The sequence below is a fragment of the Trichomycterus rosablanca genome, chromosome 1, assembly GCF_030014385.1.
Source record: "Trichomycterus rosablanca isolate fTriRos1 chromosome 1, fTriRos1.hap1, whole genome shotgun sequence".
NCBI lineage: Eukaryota > Metazoa > Chordata > Actinopteri > Siluriformes > Trichomycteridae > Trichomycterus > Trichomycterus rosablanca.
Genome location: NC_085988.1, coordinates 48,640,946 through 48,662,463, shown reverse-complemented (window position 1 = coordinate 48,662,463; position 21,518 = coordinate 48,640,946). Strand labels below are relative to the sequence as shown.

Below are 21,518 nucleotides of genomic sequence, written 5' to 3'. Positions count from 1 at the left end.
ATTATCAATGCTTTGTTGGATTTGTTTACTGTAGGTTGTTATTAATCCATAAATTTATAGTGGCTTGCTGTTTGTGAAACTTTGTACATTTGTAGGGGTGTGTGTGTGGGTGTGTATTTGTGTGTGTGCTTTTTATGCAATGCATGTGTGCAGAATTGTTTGGTGCTGTGGGTTGATTATTTCTGTCCCTTCTGCTTTCAGCATACTGGCGTTTCTGGCTCTGTGTGACTGTTGTCTATGAGCTCTTCCTCATCTTCATCCTATTCCAAGTGGGTTTGAAGACACACCTATTTATACACACACAATGTTTTTATAATGCAAACTAATATGTAAATGCTGGTATAAACCCAAATGCAGTGTTCATGAGGTTTCATTTGGCTGGACAAATTTTGCCAGACTTATTCAATACAATAGAATATAGAATGTGTTGCACTTTAAAACAAACCATGTGAATTGCTTAAAATAGTAAAGATTTATACAGATTAACAATATGTAATTAAAAATTAAAACAAACACCATCTATTGCTGTAATTATATTCGCAAGCCTCAGTTTTTTTGTCATTAACATTTGGGGTTTTTAGCAGACACCTTTATCCAAAGCGACTTACAATTGTAACTGCACAACTCGAGCGATTGAGAGTTAAGGGCCTTGCTTAGGGGCCCAACAGTTACAGTTGTGGGGCTTGAACCAAGAACCTTCTGTTTTCTAGTCCAGTACCTCAACTCAGCGGTCCCCAACTTTTTTGCACCCTGGACCGGTTTCATATAAGATATAATTTCTATTAAAATGTTAGAATCTCTGTATTGAATCAGCTATTGTTTTCAGCGGATTCAGAGATTGTGGTTTGAGTTTTGATTGTGCTTTGTAAAGAATCTCATGCTGATACCTTCCCCTGTCTGTGATTGGTCAGAATGTATTACATGCTTGTCTGCATCACCACACTGAAAAACCTCACAAGCTTGACACTCTGGAAAATGTATTCATTTTCCTTTTAAGGGTGGCACGGTGGCTCAGTGGGTAGCACTGTCGCCTCACAGCAAGAAGGTCCTGGGTTTGATTCCTAGGTGGAGGGGTCCGGGTTATTTCTGTGTGAAGTTTGCATGTTCTCCCCGTGTCTGCGTGGCTTTCCTCCGGGAGCTCCGTTTTCCTCTCGCAGTCCAAAAACATGCAAGAATTGAACTGATGAATCTTGTGTAAGCAGTAACTACCTGTCCTGTCATGAATGTAACCAACGTGTGTAAAACATAACGTTAATCCACATCCACATGCAATCACCCTGGACCGGTTTCATATAAGATATAATTTCACGGACCCGGCAGGGAAGGGAGGATTTAATTATATTGCTCAGAAATTATGTTAAAATCAGCTTTTTTTCGCTGCAACGAGATGCTGCTCCCACCTAGGGGAGAAACGAAACAGTGACACCCCAAATATAATCAGTGAAAACTGCTTTTCTAGCTCTCTCTAATTATTTATTCTTTCTGTGCGGCCCAGTAATAAATGACCCACGGCCCAGTACCGGTCCACGGCCCGGTGGTTGGGGACCACTGCCTTAACCAATGCTTGAAATAATAAATACACAGGTCAAGAATGACCAAAAGCCTTCCTTTTAGCTCAAACCCTTCTGGTAACTTGCAGACCTTTTTTAAATAATGGGAACCCTCAGTACTGTGTAAACTCTTGATACTGTTACTAATAAAGTTTCTCAGTGGGTAGCACTGTTGCCTCACAGCAAGAAGGTCTTAGGTTCAGTTCCCAAGTGGAGCGGTCCGGTCCTTTCTGTGTGGAGTTTGCATGTTCTCCCCGTGTCTTCGTGGGTTTCCTCCGGGAGCTCAGGTTTCCTCCCAAAATCCAAAGACATGCAAGTGAGGTGAATTGAATATACAAAATTGTCCGTTGCTGTTTGACATTCAAACTTGAACTGATGAATCTTGTGTAATGAGTAACTACCTGTCCTGTCATTAATGTAACCAAAGTGTGTAAAACATGACGTTAAAATCCTAATAAATAAATAAACTCCTCTTTGGCCTGCCTCTCCTTCTCCTGCCTGGTGGCTCCATCCTCAGCACCCTTCTCCTGCAAAATGATGCAATTATAAAAAAAAAATACAAAAGTAGAATCACTTTGATGACACTTTATCCCTTGTTCCTAAGTTTTATTTAGAGATTGACCTGTATGATTTTATGCATTGCTCTGATTCTTCATGTACTGTTGTTGGCTAGTTGTAACATTCTGTCCTTGTTGCAGACTGTGCAGGACGGCCGTCTGTTCATGAAGTACATGGACCCTAAGTTAGGGGTTCCTTTGCCTGAAAGAGACTATGGAGGAAATTGTCTCATCTACGATCCTGGAAATGCCACAGATCCCTTCCACAATATCTGGGTAATAATATCTCACTCTCTAATATTCACACTGATATGTATTAATGTATACATACATAATTGTCTTGTGTATTTTTTTTTGCTATTTCAGGATAAGATGGATGGCTTTGTTCCTGCACATTTTCTTGGCTGGTACATTAAGGTACATTAAAGTTTTTTCAGCTTTTTATTACTTGCCATTTTGAGGTCTAACTGTTTTCGTGTGTGTTTTGTTGCAAAATTGCTGGATAATCTGTTGAAGAATCACATTCAACCAAAAATTTCCACCTGTTGCATAAAGTCATTACTGTAATACTTACTAAGTGTATTGAATCAGCTATTGGTTTTAGCGGATTCAGAGACTGTGGTTTGAGTTTGATTGTGCTTTGTAAAGAATCTCATGCTGATACCTTCCCCTGTCTGTGATTGGTCAAAATGTATTACATGCTTGTCTGCATCACCACACTAAAAAACCTCACAAGCAGCAAACCACACAGTGGAAAATGTATTCATTTTCCTTTTTATCATACAAGGGTGGCACGGGGGCTCAGTGGGGTAGCACTGTCGCCTCACAACAAGATGGTCCTGGGTTTGATTCCTAGGTAGAGGGGTCCGGGTTATTTCTGTGTGAAGTTTGCATGTTCTTCCCGTGTCTGCGTGGGTTTCCTCTGGGAGCTCCGGTTTCCTCTAGCAGTCCAAAGACATGCAAGTGGAGATACATGACTGTGTTTGACATTAAAGAATTGAACTGATGAATCTTGTGTAAGCAGTAACTACCTGTCCTGTCATGAATGTAACCAACGTGTGTAAAACATGACGTTAATCCACATCCACATGCAATCTAGTCAGATGCAGTTACCCGCTTCTCCAGAGCCTTTAGTCTGTACCTAACACTCACCCCTTCTACATCGGTGTAGTAGCCAACCGCTTCTTTTCACCCACACAAGGCAGGTTCACACGGAGAACAGTATCATGTATAGAGAGTCACACACTGATCTCCATCATTCCTTATTTGTTAGTGTTGGACTGCTATGCAACACAAGCATACCTTAAAGTAGGACTACCAAAAATAAGCAAAAATAAGATCCATGTTTGCTGCTAAATAAACAGGACAGTTTATGATTTTACAACCTCTATATGGGAATATTCCCACATGTTGCTAGCTGGATGCCTAGTAGTTTCTTTAAAAAAAAAAAAATACAAAAGGCACTTGGGTGGCACAGCACTAAAACATGCTACCCCACCAGTACTGCGATCTTGAGCTCGCGAGTTTGAATCTCGGTTCTGCTACTAGCCGGTCTTCCACCTACATGCAGACACGATTGGTTAACGTCTGTTGGGTAAGAGGGCTGGAGGATTCCTCATCATTGCTGCAATTGTGGCCTCTGCTGGCTGTTCGATGCCGTCTGCCATGAGACAGGGGATAATGGAGAGCAGTGCGTGACTCTTCGTATGCGATACTGATCCCTGTGTGAACCTGCCTTTTGCAGATAAAAATAAGCGGTTGGCAAGTGTACACATGTCAGATGGGGTGCGTGTTAGGTATGGCCCTCCGAGGCCAGGGTAGGGGTCTGTAGCAAAGATCGCTTTGTTCAGCTGATTTAGGACTTCTGGTAATCTCAATGATCGCTTGATCTCCTCCAGTAAACAGTGTTTACTTTTTCTTAAACTAACTGTCAAAAACTTTTGCAGAGGGTATTGGGAAATCCATCTTCATCACTGTATTGTTCAATCTGTCATGTTTAGCACTCTAAAGTATTATTGAATGTACTGTTTGTAATTTAGTCATTTTAATAGATTTTTAAATAACGACTGACGTGCTATAAAATGTTTTTGTATGTATTCTACTCATTCAAAAAGTTTTAGTGTGTACTTATTTGCCTTTCTTACTCTCCTTGTGTGCAACAGACTTTAATGATCAGAGACTGGTGGATGTGTATGATCATCAGTGTGATGTTTGAATTTTTGGAGTACAGTTTGGAGCACCAGTTACCCAACTTCTCAGAGTGCTGGTGGGACCATGTAAGTGTTTCTTATAATCTTATAATCTCTCAAAAAATTTTTTTTTTTTTATTATCTATTTTCCCCCACTTTGTTCCCCCAATTTTTTCCCCCCTATTCTAGTCGTGTCCAATTATCCTGATTGCGTTCTCTATACTGGTTCGACCCCTCACCGCTGACTGAGGACGCCTCTCAACTGACTTGCGCCCCCTCCGGTACGCAATCAGTACAGACTGCATTTTTCACCTGCACAAGTCGAGTTCATACACTAATGGACGCTGTGTACGGAGGGTCACACCCCCGTTAGCATTATTCCTCAGCCCTGTGCAGGCGCCATCAGTCAGCCAGCAGGGGCCGCAGTTGTACCAGTTATGAGGACCTATGATCCGACTCTACCCTCTAACCCTAAACATCAGTCAATCGTTGTTCGTTCTGCCGCCCAACCCAGTCGGAAAGGTAGAGTCACTAGCGTACTTTACCGCTGCGCCACCTGAGCGGCAATCTCTCAATTGTTATTAGAAAAATGTGTAGAGACATTTTATGGGTCTGTCTGAAAACCTAGTGAGCTGCCTTGCTTCCTACTGCCTACCTAGGCAGCTGCCTCAGTAGGATTTTAACTGACATCAAACTTTAGAAGGCAGATTATTTAAACACACTATTTGGACAGCAGTTATGGCGACTTTTCACATAGTTTTAGCTTACTAAGCGAACACTGTTTAGCCGGCAATGGCAATGGCAAATAAATGACACTTGTACACTATTATAGAAATTGAAATCAATGAGAATTTATTTACATTTGAAAATGCTCAGCATTTGTCTGCCATATTTGTCATTTTTTGTGAGAAAAGTTGTGCCGCACTGAATGCTGGGATTGCCTTGGATGCGCCCTCATTGTTCAGTCAGAATATCACTCAGAATAAGGTATCTCAGTAGGCAGCATTTTTAGGTATCTAGGAATTTAGACAGCCTTCTTCTTGGGAGCGTGCATAGGATGACGTTAAATGCTGTCTGTGTAGAGAGCTCACTAGGTTTTCAAACAGACCCCCTTTTCTTTTTTTTTCTTTTTTTCTCTCTCTCTTCTTTCCCTTTTTCTCCCTCTTTAGCGCATCCCATTGTTCAATTTGCATCGTGCTTCCTCTCTGTCTATGCCGAACCCTGCCCTGACCAAGGAGATCGAAGCTAACCCACATCCCCTCCGAAACATGGGCAGCAGCCGGATGCATTTTTGCCACCCACACATTGATGAGTGTTGTGCCACCTAGCGTTGCATGCGGAGAGACACACCCTAAGGGCACTCTTCCTCATCTCTGTGCAGGCGCCTCTAATCAGCCGGCAGAGGTCGCAATCGCATTCTGACAGAGAGAGACCCACATCTGGGTACGCAATCAGTACAGCCTGCATTTTTCACCTGCACGAGCCGAGTTCATACACCGAGAGACACTGCGCATGGAGGGTCACACCCCCCTCAATGTTATTTCCTCAGCCCTGTGCAGGCGCCCAGTCAACCAGCAGGGGCCGCAGTTGTACCAGTTATGAGGACCTATGCTCCGACTTCTACCCCTATAACCCTGAACAACAGCCAAACGTTGTTCATGCTGCCGCCCAACCCAGTCGGAAAGGTAGAGCTGAGTTTCGATACGATGTATCTGGAAACCCAACTCTGGTGAGCTAGCGTACTTTACCGCTGCACCACCTGAGTGGATGTTTTTACTATTTCAATATTAATATTATAAGCTCTACTGGTAAATTGTGCTGATGACCCAGTATCTTACAGAGACACTTAAAGTTGTTTTTGTCACATGTTCGTACATGAGAGATTCTGTGTATCTGAAATGTTTCTGTCTTATTTAAATACAGTGGATTATGGATGTGCTGGTGTGTAATGGTTTGGGGATATACTGTGGCATGAAAACACTCGGCTGGCTTTCTATGAAGCCGTACCAATGGCAGGGCCTGTGGAACATTCACACATACAAGTAAGTAGTGCACTGTAATTTCTACTGGTCGTTCCAGTCACCATTAAATATATTGCTTAAACCTAACCCCCACCATCCTATACACCCACTGAAAAGTGGTATAGAAGTAGATTTTATCAGTATTAATATAAGCATTATACTATATTAATATCTGACTAATTGAAAGGTGATGAAGTGTGACCTGTGATGTGATGTTTGCTTTTGTCTGTCTATTGTTGTGGTCTAAGTGATAAGGTGGAGAGCCACTGTGCTTCTCATTTACATCATCATGTCAACCATATCAAAAGAGTAGATTAAGCCTCATACTAGGTGCTGTAGTATTCTGTATTATTTTGTCTTCCTGTGTTTGGACAAGAGTGTTAAGCAAATAGAAATGTGAGAATGTTTACATACTGATTATAGACACAGTAGTAGATAAACAAAACACTAAGGGTTATAAAAATGTAAGATGATGGTCACTGAGTGGGCACACAGAGGAATTGTGTAACTGCACAAAATCTGATTATAGCAATAATTTGATTACTGCATTTACTTGCACTTTATTAATCTAACTATAGCTTTCATGCTTTGATCAATTAGCAGATTACTCTGTGTAATGACCTTAATATGTGCTTATTACTCAGTCAATTATTAATTATTGACTGTCAAATATTAATTAAATTACCTAGATGAACCTACATTGAGCCGATCCCCAGAAATGTGCATGGCAGTGCCTATTTTCTAACAATTGTGCATGTTACTGTAGATATGGAGATATCTTCATTCAAATTATTCTCCAGGCCACCCAAGGAGGATGGGTCTGGTTCCTCTCAGGGTTTCTTCCTGTAATTTTAAGGCTTGCTCAATGGGGATTTTGGTCTGTTGGTCCCGAATGCTTTACGTTGTAAAAAAGTGTTATACAAATAATTTTGACTTATTGAGTTTTGGACTGATGATACTGGTTAAATGCAGCTGAAATTATAAGTGTAAAGACCTGAGTGACTTCAATAAGAGCCAAAGTTTCTCCAAAACAGCAACTGATGCTCACAGGTAGTCGTGGCACCCATCAACAGTACCCATCAACAGTGATTCAAGGAGGGATAGGTCACGAACCACTAACAGATTGTTGGGTGGCCAAGAGTCACTAATGCAAGTAGACAAAAAGGCTATGGAGTCAGGTAGGGACCAACAGAAGAGCTCAAATTGCAGATCATTTTAATACCGGTGAGAAAGTGAATGTGTCACAAATCGCGCATCAAACCCTTCTGTGTATGGGGCTGCTGTACCCATGATAATAACCCTGATAGCACCACTGATGGCACCTATAGGTTGATTATTCAGACTAATCCAGCTTTCCGCATGCTCTTGTGGATGGCCAGGCACGTGTGTATCGATTGCCTGGTGCAAAGACGGCACCAGGTTGCACTGTAGGATGATCTGCCTTGCAACATACAGAAGTTAAAGGAGCTGCTGGTAATGTCCTGGTACCAGATACCACAGGACTCGTTCAGATGTCTTGTGGAGTCCATGTCTCAGCTGGTCAAGTCTATTTTAACAGCATATTAGGCAGGTGGTCCTGTTTGGCTCATTAGTGTTTTTTTACTGACTAGTTTGGGCTAACATGATAAGCACAAATGGCTTTGATTTAAAATCTTTATTACTGGCTTAGTATTTTGCATATTTTATTTAATATCAGTAGCTAGTGATTTCTGAGTAAGTCCTAGCCAGCTGAAATAGCAACTTGCCCAAGCTGTAGAAATAGATTTGTAATTATTTGATGTAAATTACTGATGTTTTAAGTTTAAGAATATTAATTTGTGGCTGTGTGTTTTCCAGGGGCAAGATAAAGCGCATTGCATTCCAGTTTACCCCTTACAGCTGGGTGAAGTTTGAGTGGCGGCCAGCGTCTAACCTGCGTCGGTGGCTGGCAGTGCTGGGCATCATATTTATGGTGTGTGTCTGTTTGGTCAATGCAAGTTTTTAAAATCAGTTTTCAATGGTCTTTCCTTTATAAAGATCAGTGAGATGATTGTCTTTGCTGCATCAATGCATTTTTTTTATTAAACTATACATAATTGTGCATTCTTTTTGGACTGCTAGTGAAGTTGTACACAGATCTCTGAAATATGCCCAAATGTTAACACCCGACAAAACGTCCAATTAGAAACACTCAGTGATCAGGTAGCACACACTAGGTGCAGAATCAGACATACTTTTTTTTTTTTTTTTTTTTTTTTTTTTTTACTTACACATTCTCACTTAAGAAGAGAAGAAGCTTTATTATGTGACATCTCACAAGTACCTGTTTCCATCAGGCATATTCTAATTGACTGTCCCAAGTATATACAAGAGTGACCAAGACATGCTTTTCCCCAAACCATGAGAGAAATATTACACAAAGTTAATACTGGAACAGTACTCAAACTCTTCATGAATATAGAACTGAGAGCAGACATGAAAATAGAGAAAAGAAAAACTGAACAAGAAAGACTATGACTTGATCCTTTATTTATTTATTTATTTTATTGTATTTATTTATTTATTTATTTTACCCCTTTTTCTCCCACTTTAGTGCATCCAGTTTCTACCCGTCAATCATCCTCTCACTAATGCTGGTCCTTGCTCCGAAACGTGCACAGCAATCGAACATCTTATCACCTACACTTGACGAGCGCAGTGCAGTACAGCGCTGTGCATGCAGGGCCACACCCCCTACCGCACTCCTTCCCCATCTCCATGCAGGCGCCACCAACCAGCCAGCAGAGGTCGTAATCGTCTCACTAGTCCTGAGAGAGAGTCCCCATCCGGCTTTTAGTCCCGCCCCTTATCTGAATAACAGGCCAATCGTTGTTCATGTAGCCACTCAGCCTCAGCCGGCAAGGCAGAGCCGAGATTCGATACGATGTATTCGAGATCTCAGCTCTGGTAAACAGCGTACGCTTTACCGCTGCGCCACCTGAGCGGCCCGATCCTTTATTTATTATTAATTTTTTAAATATATATTTTTTTCTTTTTAATTGGGCTATGTTGCATTTTAAAGTAGAATTACATGTTATACATTTATACAGGGTTGATCCAGAACAGTTTAGATTCTTAGTCAGAGTTTGTCTTTGGGTGTAAGAAAAAAAACATTCAGGTGGGGCAGTGGTGAATTGCCTTAGCCCTCTACCGCTGGGATCCAGGGTTCGAATCCCCAGCAGTGCTATCGGCTGGTGGGGTGTCTACATAGATACATGATTGGCTATGTCTGGAAAGGGGGGGGAAGGGGGGTAATGGCTGAGGCCTTGCACCTTGGTGTCCTTTCCAGGGTGGTTTACTGGATGTGAGCTGCCACAACAGACAGAATTCTGTTTCTGTTCACTCTACCAGAAAATCCTAAAGATGTATTTGCTTGGTAAGTCTCTGGCAGGGAAGCACTGTTGTGAACGTGTATTTAGTAACTACTGCTGGACTATGTTTCATTTTCTCCCAATGTAGTTATGTCCAATTACCCAATTGCATTACGCTTCCTCTCTACTGATGTTGACCTTCACTCTTGACTGACGAGAGCCGTGACTAACACACGCCCTCTCCGACACGTGTGCTTTGTCACCATGTTCAAACATAGTACTAGCAGTATAAATCTGTGAATTTGCAGTGCCAGCTAAGTGATTGCTGGGGAAAGTCCTAAGAATAGGTTGCCTATGAAGTCTGCTCAGATCAAGTGCTGATTATGTTCACAGACATGAAAATGAAATTGAAAAAGTTGTATTTCCTCTTTGCTCTTTTCTAGTTTCTGCTGGCGGAGCTGAACACATTCTATTTAAAGTTTGTGCTGTGGATGCCACCTGAACATTACCTGGTGCTGCTGCGACTCGTCTTCTTTGTGAACGTGGGCGGTGTGGCCATGAGGGAGATCTACGACTTCATGGAAGACCCGTCAGTCATATTCTCTTTCTATATATTTTATTTAATTTGCTTTTATCATATAATAGCATTATCAAGTATTTGCATGAATATATTTATATATATGCTTAGTGCCATATATAGCCAGGAGTTCAATTCAGATCCTGTTGTCCTTTTTAATAAAGCTCTGATGTTTCTAATTCTTCAGGAAGTTCCATAAGAAGCTAGGACAACAGGCATGGTTGGTGGCAGCCATCACGGTGACGGAGTTCCTGATAGTGGTGAAGTATGACCCCAACACTATTATGCTGCCGATACCCTTTTTCATCATGCAGTGCTGGGTCCTTGGCATCGTCCTCATCCTCACCTGGACACTGTGGCGCTTCTTTATACGGTGAGTGTAGATATGAAGCACAAAGACTGGAAAGAGCTGGAAGTACTAATGTTGCCCTCTTCTGTTATACACTATATGGTTAAAAGTATGTGGACACCTGACCATTAGGTTGTTAAACAGCTTATTACAAAACCGTATATATTAATATATATTCATGTACCTCACATTATGCACTTGGGCATTCTTTTATATGATTGGTGGCTGACGGACCTGAACTCACTCATCAGGAGGTGTGTTTACATACTTGGCTTTATAGCTTTATAAAAGAACGACACCACATCACACACATGCATATTTAATCATTTCGATCTTTGTGTGTTGTGTTGATATAAACATAGCTTTTGTTGTTGTAGTGTGTGTTTGTGTGTACTGTGCTCTTGTGTACACTGTAGTGCGTGTTTAGCTGACGGTGTGTCTCTTTCCTCTGTGTGTGTATCAGCGGTAATGTCCATGTGCACTGAGGTAGGTGTAGAGTGACGGCTTGTTGTTTTGCTGACGTTGCTTTCATCTGTCATTTTCACCAGCTGCTACTTCTTCTGCATGCCCCCCCATCCACTACCTGTTTGATCTGTGGTTATTAGGGGTGTATATCTTCTCAGAGATGCATATTTACTTGGGCAGTTTACACCCTACCCAAGAGCTACTATGTGAAATGCTAGTACAATTGACAGGTATTTACTGGGATGGCTTATGGATAAACAAAAAAATAGTCTTTATGATTTTACCGTAAGAAAGAGACTTGGCATGGTTTTCCATGCAAGAGCTGCAGGTCGAAAACCACTGGTAACCAAGAGGAACATAAATACATTGGCTAATACCTTGATGGATAATATTCAGTGTGGAATGTTTTGGAAGACATGGGTCACTGTACATCTGGCCTAAAGCTAAGACAGAATTCCGGAGTTGGGAATGAAGTCGGGGATGCTTTGCTGCTTCAGAGCCTGTGCGAGCTGCCATAACTGACAGAACTAGTTTGCTCTAATTCTACTCTCTACCAGGAAATCCTAACAAGGCTTCCCATTTGATTTAACGGTTTAATAAATGAGTGAATAAATGTGTAACTCATGTGTAACAGCACAGCTTTAATGTTAATCCTAGCGTCCATCTCTGTTTGTCCATAGCTGGCAATTTCATTAACGTACATTTACTTTTTACTATATGATCTCAATCCCCCCCACCCCACATTTTTTCTTCCGATCTAGTCGTATCCACTCACCTTATTGTATTACGCCTCCTCTCTACTGATGTGGACCTCCACCCTGATTGACTAACACACGCCCCCTCTGACACGTGTGCAGTAGTCGACAGCATCTTTTCACCTGCATGAGGAATGTTCGTATGTGGATCAGCTTTGCCATCAATCAGCCAGCAGAGGTCGAAATTGCATTAATTATGAGGAATCCCCTCCGGCAACCCCCCCCATCCCCCCCCCCCCCTTTCCTGAACAACAGCCAATCATTGTTCATGTAGGCGCCCAGCCTGCCGGGTGGCAGAGCTAAGATTTAAACTGACGAGTTTGAGATGTCGGCTCTGGTGTGCTAGCATGTTTTTTAACTTCTAGCTTTTAGATTTAATTAACAAAAATGCAGCATCTACAGTCACCTTTACCGTGTTTACTAGGATTTCATTTGATGCTTTATTTAGTGCCCTTTCTGCCTATTTTTTGCCATGAAAGTTTACAATCCTGACTGACAAGCTGACATTATCTATACAGTGTGCAACTGGTTTCCTGGTTGTATCCCAAACCACATCCTGTGTGGTGGATAAAGTATATATTATAGTTAGTGCACAAATTAAATACTATTTAATAAGGGACAGCAATTTAATTATTTTCCTGCTGTTTTGACGTATACCTTTAGAGGCATAAATTGGCTTATAAATTAGGTATATTTTTTAGGTTGGTCCTGTTCTAATAACACTTCCTTACCATCCAGAGCATAAAACTTCTAATAAGTTTATTCAGACTAATCTTGTTAGAGATATATTCCAGCTCCAAGAGAGTACATTTTATACTGGTGTGCCACCTGCCACTACTCTTCCTCTGAGCCCCGCTTCATACTGTCTATTTATTCCCATGTAGCAGATGTCACACCCTTCACTATTGCTTTTACAACCTCATTGTCATTTCATGGCACACATGTCTGCTCAATGAGAATAGCCACACTGTTGATTATACATATACGTACATATGTTGATTATACAGTTCCAGAGGCATTAAAGCAGCCCCACAACATTGTGGATCATCTGCCATGTTTTACTGTAGGCTTAATTTCGTTGTCTATAAACATAACACTGGTATGCATTACTAAAGGGCTCTAGTTTGGTTTTATCTGTCCATAAAACGTTTTTCAGAATCGGGTTGTAATTGTGGTTGTCTATGTAAGTTTTGGCAAAGGTTATTCACTCCTTGGCTTTCACTCATAGTACCCTGTTTTGTTCGGTGTATGATACGGCTTGAAACCATCACTTCACTTATTTAAATGTTGTACAGCGGTACCTTGAAACTTGACGTCAATTGGTTCTGGGACTGGCGTTGAGTTTAAAAGGTGTTGAGTTTTTGAAAAAGGTGTTTTTTTTTCCCATAAGGATGTATGTTAATGCATTCTATGATCCCGTGGAACTGCATATATTTTAGGCTAATGTAAAATAATGGGGTTGTTTTTGACACTTATACACTGAAAATAACACAAATGTAATATAAATGAATTATTTATTGTTTCCTTCTTAATCGTGGAGATGCTTGATCTTGGAATATTGTATTCCATTCAGTAAATGCACATTCACATGATAAGGGGCAAAATAGCTTAGAACTTCCTATGGAGTGTGACGGTGCACAAAGCATAACGTGACTACTAAAACAACAAGTGAGGAATTTCATTAGTGGAGACACTTATGAGCAGTAATAATTAAGAGAGGTTTGGTGTTCCTATGTCATTCTTTCAATACATTGTCATGTTAAGCATTTTTTTTTAACGATAAGCATTTTAGACCGTCTTAAAAAAAAGCTGATTCTCAAAATTTTTCAGAACCCCGAGCTATAACACAAGTTTAAAAGTGAAACAGTGAGAAAAATCCAGCTAAACACAGATACATGTGGACACTTTCAGAGATGATTTGATGGTTATTCCACACAAATTTGTAGACGAAGGGCATCGAGTTTTAAAGATTTCGAGTTGATGGGACATCGAGTTACAAGGTACCACTGTGTGTAATTTTTTGCCACGTTTCAAACCACCTTTTGTGGAGTTTGCTTATTATTTTTCCTCTTTTCACCACATCCTGAAAGGTTCTTGACTGTTCTATGAGTGGCAAACTTCTTGATAACTTCTTAATATTTAGATTTTTTAGGGGTGCCAATAATGTGAGTAGACAACAAGTGTGTGTATGTGTATATATGTGTGTGTAAATAAATGCTCCATGTTAATCTTATGTTCACAGAGACATTACACTTCGTTACAAAGAGACACGTAGACGTAGACAGGAGAGTTCTACGGAACGAGAGAGGCCCCACGGCAACAGCACCAATAACCCTGCGATGTCCGGCCGCAGCAAACTAAACGGAAACACAGATAGTGTACGACAACGTAAATCCTGAAGGAGGAAGTAGTGGACCAGACACTGCACCTCTGTAACACACTCCAAGCATTGAATCTGAACCATGGTTGTGTGTGTGTCTACCTGTCTTTCCATGCCTGTCTGAACCATTCCAATACTGACTCACTGTTAAACACACAGTCTGGCACTAAGGGGTGCATTTCATTTTTTATTCTTTTTTTATACATACAGTAAATGTAAGGGTCATTTTTTGTGTATTTGAACAAAACTATGTTACACTGGTCATTTTTGCATGGTTATTTTTATGTTTATAGTTTAGAGCTGTCAGATGCTGTAGGCTGACCCAAAATATGTAAGGAATGTGATGAGATTCTTTGTTTCTCCAGTTGCCTTATAGATGTTTTTTATTCCAGTTTTAGGGGTACTGCAAGTTTTTTTTATTTGGGGGGTGGTGGGAGGGGTGTTTTTTTTTGGCTATGCAATAACACACTAGTATATTTCAAATTGCGTTATTAAGGGTTAGGCTTTATTTGTAGATGTATCTATGCTGTTACAGTCCCGCAGCTGGTGGCTTACACATATTATTCACCAGCTTGATTGTCTTATTTTATTTTAAACGTAGACAGATAGACTCTGAGGAAAGAATGCTCTTGTTACATTATGTGTCTCAGGTAAATACTCTTCAGAGTAACAGTCAGTAATTCGGGTATTTTGTGCTTTGGAAAGCATAAATTTATTTTGTTTTATCCTAGAAACTGACACGTTAGGATAGTTTAGTTATTTATTTATCTTTAGTAACCGCCTCATCTCTAAAGGGGATTTACCCTGGACAGGACACTAGTAGATCACAATGCATCACACATTATTATTGCTTGTTAATAATGACCTACTAATGACTAGTTGAGTAGGTCCATATTTTATTATTATTATTTTATTATTATTATTAATAATCAGTTAATCAATACTCTGACTAGTTCTCAATTCTTACCTCAAACTGATGTGCAGGGGTGGGTAGACTCCCAATTTGTTTGAAGAATGTATCAAATGAAAAATGTACACAAGCATTGTTACGCAATACACAGGATAAAATATGATGATCATTTCATAACAAGAAGTCATACTGAAAATACATGTCCTGCTCACCTGTGTTAGCATAAAATACAATAACTTCCACACACTGCAAGGTCAATATGTTGTCATTCTTTCATTTGCAATGGAACAAATGCAAATGTTCAGGAAAAAACACCCACTCACTTTCTTAACCGCTTATCCAATCAGGGTCGTGGGGGTGTGCTGGAGCCTATCCCAGCTTTTTCAATGGGCGCAAGGCACACAGTAACACCCTGGACAGGACGCCAGTTCATCGTAGGACAGACACACATACAAACACATTCACCTATAGGGCAATTCAGTGTCTCCAATTAACCTGGCTGCATGTTTTTGGACTGTGGGAGGACACCCACGCAGACACGGGGAGAACATGCAAACTCTACACAGAAAGGACCCGGACCGCCCGCCTGGGGATCGAACCCAGGACCTTCTTGCTGTTAGGCAGGACCTTCAGTGCTACCGTGCCGCCCCAGGTCTTTAAAAAAGATGTTTCTGTTGTTACTGCTAGTTACATTGTAGACATGCCATCAACTGTAATCTTTACGGCTGATTTTCTTGCCAAATGGATGTCTGTAGATACTGTGATTGCAGCTTGAAAACAAAATTTGCTGCAATTTGTACCCAGTAGAGCCAAAATTGTATCCTTGCAAGCCTAAAACGTTTAATATTTTAATATATTAACATTTAAATAGCCCACCAGAGTTCGACGTTAACATAGCATACAGAGTGTGGTAATGGTGAAACCATTTGAAAAGGAAACATTATAACATCAATGTTTCAGATTTGTTGATTTAAACGGTGCAATACGTATTATTACGTGTGCCTGCAAACTATAAACACATTTGCTGAATCTCAAATTACATAATTACTATCAAGCTACAATCATACAATCCCACAGCCAATAGTTAAGAGGCAAAAGTATGTTTTAATTTTAAGAGTAAAAGGTCAAGTAACAAATGTAATATGTTACTACCCACCTCTGCTAAACGTAGAGTGAAATCCTAACAGTAACCAAACCTGCTTGCTACAAATTTATGCAAAATGTCAAGGATATGATTGTGGCGTGCTTTGTTATTTTATGTTCTATGTTTACATGGATGCGCTGCTGTCTCTTTTAACATCACATGCTTACAGTGTGAAAGGTCAGTGGTCCGCTATCCCTAACTGCTAGTGTCTGGGCAGGGTTCACAGATTGTCAGGTACTCACTCACAACTAGAGGCAATGTAGAGCAAAATCATAGAAAGGAACCACAAAGCAGAGAATGTTATGCGGACCAGGTAGGATAGGGTAATCCAAACTCTTTGGACCAAAATTGCTGTCATTTTTACAATTTTTTGTGCCTATGCATGATTTTAATTATTGCTGCTTTAAGCTGTAAATCAAATCTCAGTCTGCTAAATGAAAGCCTGTGCTCTGGATTGTATAACAGTCTCAGCCTCATAAGCCATTACTAAAATGTTTATTGTGCATTCAGGACCACGACAGCTCATTTTCGACAGAGTAAGGGGTTCACAGCCATAGTCATCCTAACATATTCCTTCACTTATTGTTTGAAATCAGGCTGTGTACAATGGTAGGGGAATCCAAAGACATTTAAATCAGTTTGTATAAAAGTCTAACCTCCCTCTGCTGTGTCAGTGTGTGTTCTCATGTCTGTACCTTAATAAATAGGAACACTGTACAAACTGTCCAGGACTGCCTCGTGTAAAGTATAACATGCTGATGTCATTATAATCGTACTGTGAATGTAAACTTAAGGTCTAAATGTTTGCATCATAGTGCAGGTTATATTTTCAGACGCAACCCCTGACTGCTTATACTGTTTGTTTATTAGGATTTTAACGTCATGTTTTACACACTTTGGTTACATTCATGACAGGACAGGTAGTTACTCGTTACACAATGTTCATCAGTTACATGTCTTTGGACTGTGGGAGGAAACTGGAGCTCCTGGGGGAGACCCACACAATCATAGGGACACCTTGCAAACTCCACACAGAAAGGACCCGGACCCGGACCGCTCCACATGGGCATCGAATCCTCAGCGCCTCATTGCTGTGAGGTGACGGCGCTATCCACCGAGTCACCGTTCCATCCGACTGTTTAAATGCATCTCCTTTCCCTCCTCCGCCGAGTATTATTTATAAGTTTTCTATCTGGTTTTCTTGTACGTTCAATGCTGTAAGTGTACTGTATTTGTATGTTGACTTATATCTGATGTAGGAAGTAGGTTAATATTAACTATAATCTATGATCAGAGCTGAGATCATACTGCGTGGGGTGATGTTTTTAAGGCTGCTTCCTGTTAAGCACTGCCCTTTTGCTTCTGTATGAGACACAAAATGAATACTCCAGCATGTTTTCAGATAGTTTTCAGAAGGATTCCTGAACTTTAGCATCCCTCTTCCTGCCAAAGGATAAAATCACAAAAAATTCTGTGGCCCACCACAAGATTAAACTGGCACAGTTGTTTCTTAGGCGGTAATAAAATCAGCTGTTTGACATTGTATTGTATCATACTGCTGGATTACTAATACACACCTAATAGTTCTGACCCACCTTATGATAAGTGTTGTTTAGCAGCTACCAGTTCCTAACAGTTAAAGTATGACTGGCTTAAAATGAGTCTTTTCAGTTTAAGGAAGTTAAGAGTATACGTTGCAGGTTTTGAATAGTTAAGAATAAGTTTCTGCTTACTTGGTACAAAAACCTGCATCCACACTGGCCCTATGTAAAGTTATGTTTTTTTGCCTTTGTTCAATGACATAAGGTTAAAAATGCTGTAACATTCCTTATTCCTTTAATCTGATCAGCATAACATTAAAACCACCACCTTGTTTCTACACTCACTGACCATTTTATCAGCCCACTTACCATATAAAAGCACTTTGTAGTTCTACAATTACTGACTGTAGTCCATCTGTTTCTCTGCATGCTTTGTTAGCCTGCTTTCATGCTAGTCTTCAATGGTCAGGACTCTCCCAGGACCACCACAGAGCAGGTATTATTTAGGTGGTGAATCATTCTGCAGTGACACTGTCATGGTGGTGGTGTGTTAGTGTGTGTTGTGCTGGTATGAGTGGATCAGACACAGCAGCGCTGCTGGAGTTTTTAAATATCATGTCCACTTACTGTCCACTCTATTAGACACTCCTACCTAGTTGGTCCACCTTGTAGATGTAAAGTCAGAGACGATCGCTCATCTATTGCTGCTGTTTGAGTTGGTCATCTTCTAGACATTCATCAGTGGTCACAGGACACTGCCCACGGAGTGCTGTTGGCTGGATATATTTTTGGTTGGTGGACTATTCTCAGTCCAGCAGTGACAGTGAGGTGTTTAAAAACTCCATCAGCGCTGCTGTGTCTGATCCACTCATACCAGCACAACACACACTAACACACCACCACCATGTCAGTGTCACTGCAGTGCTGAGAATGATCCACCACCTAAATTATACCTGCTCTGTGGTGGTCCTGTGAGAGTCCTGACCATTGAAGAACAGGGTGAAAGCAGGATAAAAAAGTATGTAGAGAAACAGATCCACTACAGTCAGTAATTGTAGAACTACAAAGTGCTTCTACGTATATGGCAAGTAGAGCTGATAAAATGAACAGTGAGTGTAGAAACAAGGAGGTGGTTTTAATGTTATGGCTGTTCGGTACATATATGCGTGTATATACAGTATATGTATATACAGTATATGTATATATATATATATATATATATATATATATATATATACAGTGCCTTGCAAAAGTATTCAGCCCCCTTGAACTTTTCAACCTCAACCTTTTGCCACATTTCAGGCTTCAAACATAACGATATGAAATTGTAATTTTTTGTGAAGAATCAACAACAAGTGGGACACAATCGTGAAGTGGAACGAAATTTATTGGATATTTTAAACTTTTTTTAGAAATAAAAAACTGAAAAGTGGGGCGTGCAATATTATTCAGCCCCCTTGCGTTAATACTTTGTAGCGACACCTTTTGCTGTGATTACAGCTGCAAGTCGCTTGGGGTATGTCTCTATCAGTTTTGCACATCGAGAGACAGAAATGTTTGCCCATTCTTTCTTGCAAAACAGCTCGAGCTTAGTGAGGTTGGATGGAGAGCGTTTGTGAACAGCAGTTTTCAGCTCTTTCCACAGATTCTCGATGGGATTCAGGTCTGGACTTTGACTTGGCCATTCTAACACCTGGATACGTTTATTTGTGAACCATTCCATTGTAGATTTTGCTTTATGTTTTGGATCATTGTCTTGTTGGAAGATAAATCTCCGTCCCAGTCTCAGGTCTTTTGCAGACTGCAACAGGTTTTCTTCCAGAATGGTCCTGTATTTGGCTCCATCCATCTTCCCATCAATTTTAACCATCTTCCCTGTCCCTGCTGAAGAAAAGCAGGCCCAAACCATGATGCTGCCACCACCATGTTTGACAGTGGGGATGGTGTGTTCAGGGTGATGAGCTGTGTTGCTTTTACGCCAAACATAACGTTTTGCATTGTGGCCAAAAAGTTCGATTTTGGTTTCATCTGACCAGAGCACCTTCTTCCACATGTTTGGTGTGTCTCCCAGGTGACTTTTTATAGATATCTTTGAGAAATGGCTTTCTTCTTGCCACTCTTCCATAAAGGCCAGATTTGTGCAGTGTACGACTGATTGTGTCCTATGGACAGAGTCTCCCACCTCAGCTGTAGATCTCTGCAGTTCATTCAGAGTGATCATGGGCCTCTTGGCTGCATCTCTGATCAGTCTTCTCCTTGTTTGAGCTGAAAGTTTAGAGGGACGGCCGGGTCTTGGTAGATTTGCAGTGGTCTGATTCTCCTTCCATTTCAATATGATCGCTTGCACAGTGCTCCTTGAGATGTTTAAAGCTTGGGAAATCTTTTTGTATCCAAATCCGGCTTTAAACTTCTCCACAACAGTATCTCGGACCTGCCTGGTGTGTTCCTTGGTCTTCATGATGCTCTCTGCGCTTTAAACAGAACTCTGAGACTATCACAGAGCAGGTGCATTTATACGGAGACTTGATTACACACAGGTGGATTCTATTTATCACCATCAGTCATTTAGGTCAACATTGGATCATTCAGAGATCCTCACTGAACTTCTGGAGTGAGTTTGCTGCACTGAAAGTAAAGGGGCTGAATAATATTGCACGCCCCACTTTTTAGTTTTTTATTTCTAAAAAAAGTTTAAAATATCCAATAAATTTTGTTCCACTTCACGATTGTGTCCCACTTGTTGATTCTTCACAAAAAATTACAATTTCATATCGTTATGTTTGAAGCCTGAAATGTGGCAAAAGGTTGAAAAGTTCAAGGGGGTATTTTGTAGTCATTAGTTAAACTTGACTACATTATTTCTGCTGTAATGGGGTAGGAGGAAACAAGAAAGGCCAAATAATTAACTATTTATATAGTTCATATGACAATTGTTTGATAAAATGTAATTAAAAAGCTTTAAGATGCATTATGTTTGGCTTTCGACCTATGGAATTATGGTTATCATGCAAAACCATACAGATTTTATCACAATAATGATTGCCTAGTGTAACAGTTTAACTATTGTGTTCTGTTTAGGGTCCCTGAGAGCCCAGAGCCTCAACTCAGCCTGATGCTTCATTTTTTTTTCATTTCATGTTTTTTTCTAATTTAATGGAACTGCAAATAAACAATATTTTTTCATTTCTAATTTGTACACTTCTGTTTGGGGTCTTAGGGACCCCAGCTACAATACATGATTAAAGGCAATACATTTTCATATGTTTTTAGTTTCCGTCTGGTGTTTAGGGCTGACTCTCTTACACACACACACGCACACACACACCCCTTTACAAAATCTCTAACCTGTCTTTCTCTCTAAAGATGTACCCTGCTGATAGACTCCTACCCAAAAAGACTAAATGCTGTCATAAAATCAAAAGGTGCTTCAACAAAATGTTAGATTAAAATGTGCATATTTATGCAACCTCATTATCATTACGTTTTTTGGGTTTTTTTTCCTCCCTAAAAGTTTTCAATTTGTTTTTCAATTGAATTGTACAGATTATATGTCACATTAAAGGTGAAAAAGTAAATGATTTATCTTGGTTCGTCATTTTAATAGTGGTGTGTGGACTTTTATATCCACTGTAAATGTCAGTGATCTCATTATGGTCAAATGGGATATCCCTCTCAGTTGATAGCAGCAGATCATAGAGCCTTTTTTCCCCACATTGGTTTCTGAGCTGGGTGTTGATCAGTGTTGCCACTT

At 40.4% G+C, this 21,518-nt stretch overlaps 1 protein-coding gene across 2 annotated transcripts in view; it reads left to right on the top strand.

Moving 5' to 3' along the window:
- ptdss2 (phosphatidylserine synthase 2) overlaps nucleotides 1-17,769 on the top strand; it is a 48,135-nt gene extending 30,366 nt beyond the window's left edge. For both annotated transcript variants that reach the window (XM_062993811.1, XM_062993820.1), the window contains 9 exons: nucleotides 202-269; nucleotides 2,249-2,383; nucleotides 2,474-2,524; nucleotides 4,270-4,383; nucleotides 6,220-6,338; nucleotides 8,154-8,268; nucleotides 10,090-10,235; nucleotides 10,411-10,596; nucleotides 14,035-17,769. In XM_062993811.1, coding sequence (XP_062849881.1) covers nucleotides 202-269; nucleotides 2,249-2,383; nucleotides 2,474-2,524; nucleotides 4,270-4,383; nucleotides 6,220-6,338; nucleotides 8,154-8,268; nucleotides 10,090-10,235; nucleotides 10,411-10,596; nucleotides 14,035-14,191 — 1,091 coding nt within the window. In that variant the 3' untranslated portion in view covers nucleotides 14,192-17,769. The remainder of the gene's footprint in view (nucleotides 1-201; nucleotides 270-2,248; nucleotides 2,384-2,473; nucleotides 2,525-4,269; nucleotides 4,384-6,219; nucleotides 6,339-8,153; nucleotides 8,269-10,089; nucleotides 10,236-10,410; nucleotides 10,597-14,034) is intronic.
- Nucleotides 17,770-21,518: the final 3,749 nt, after the last annotated feature.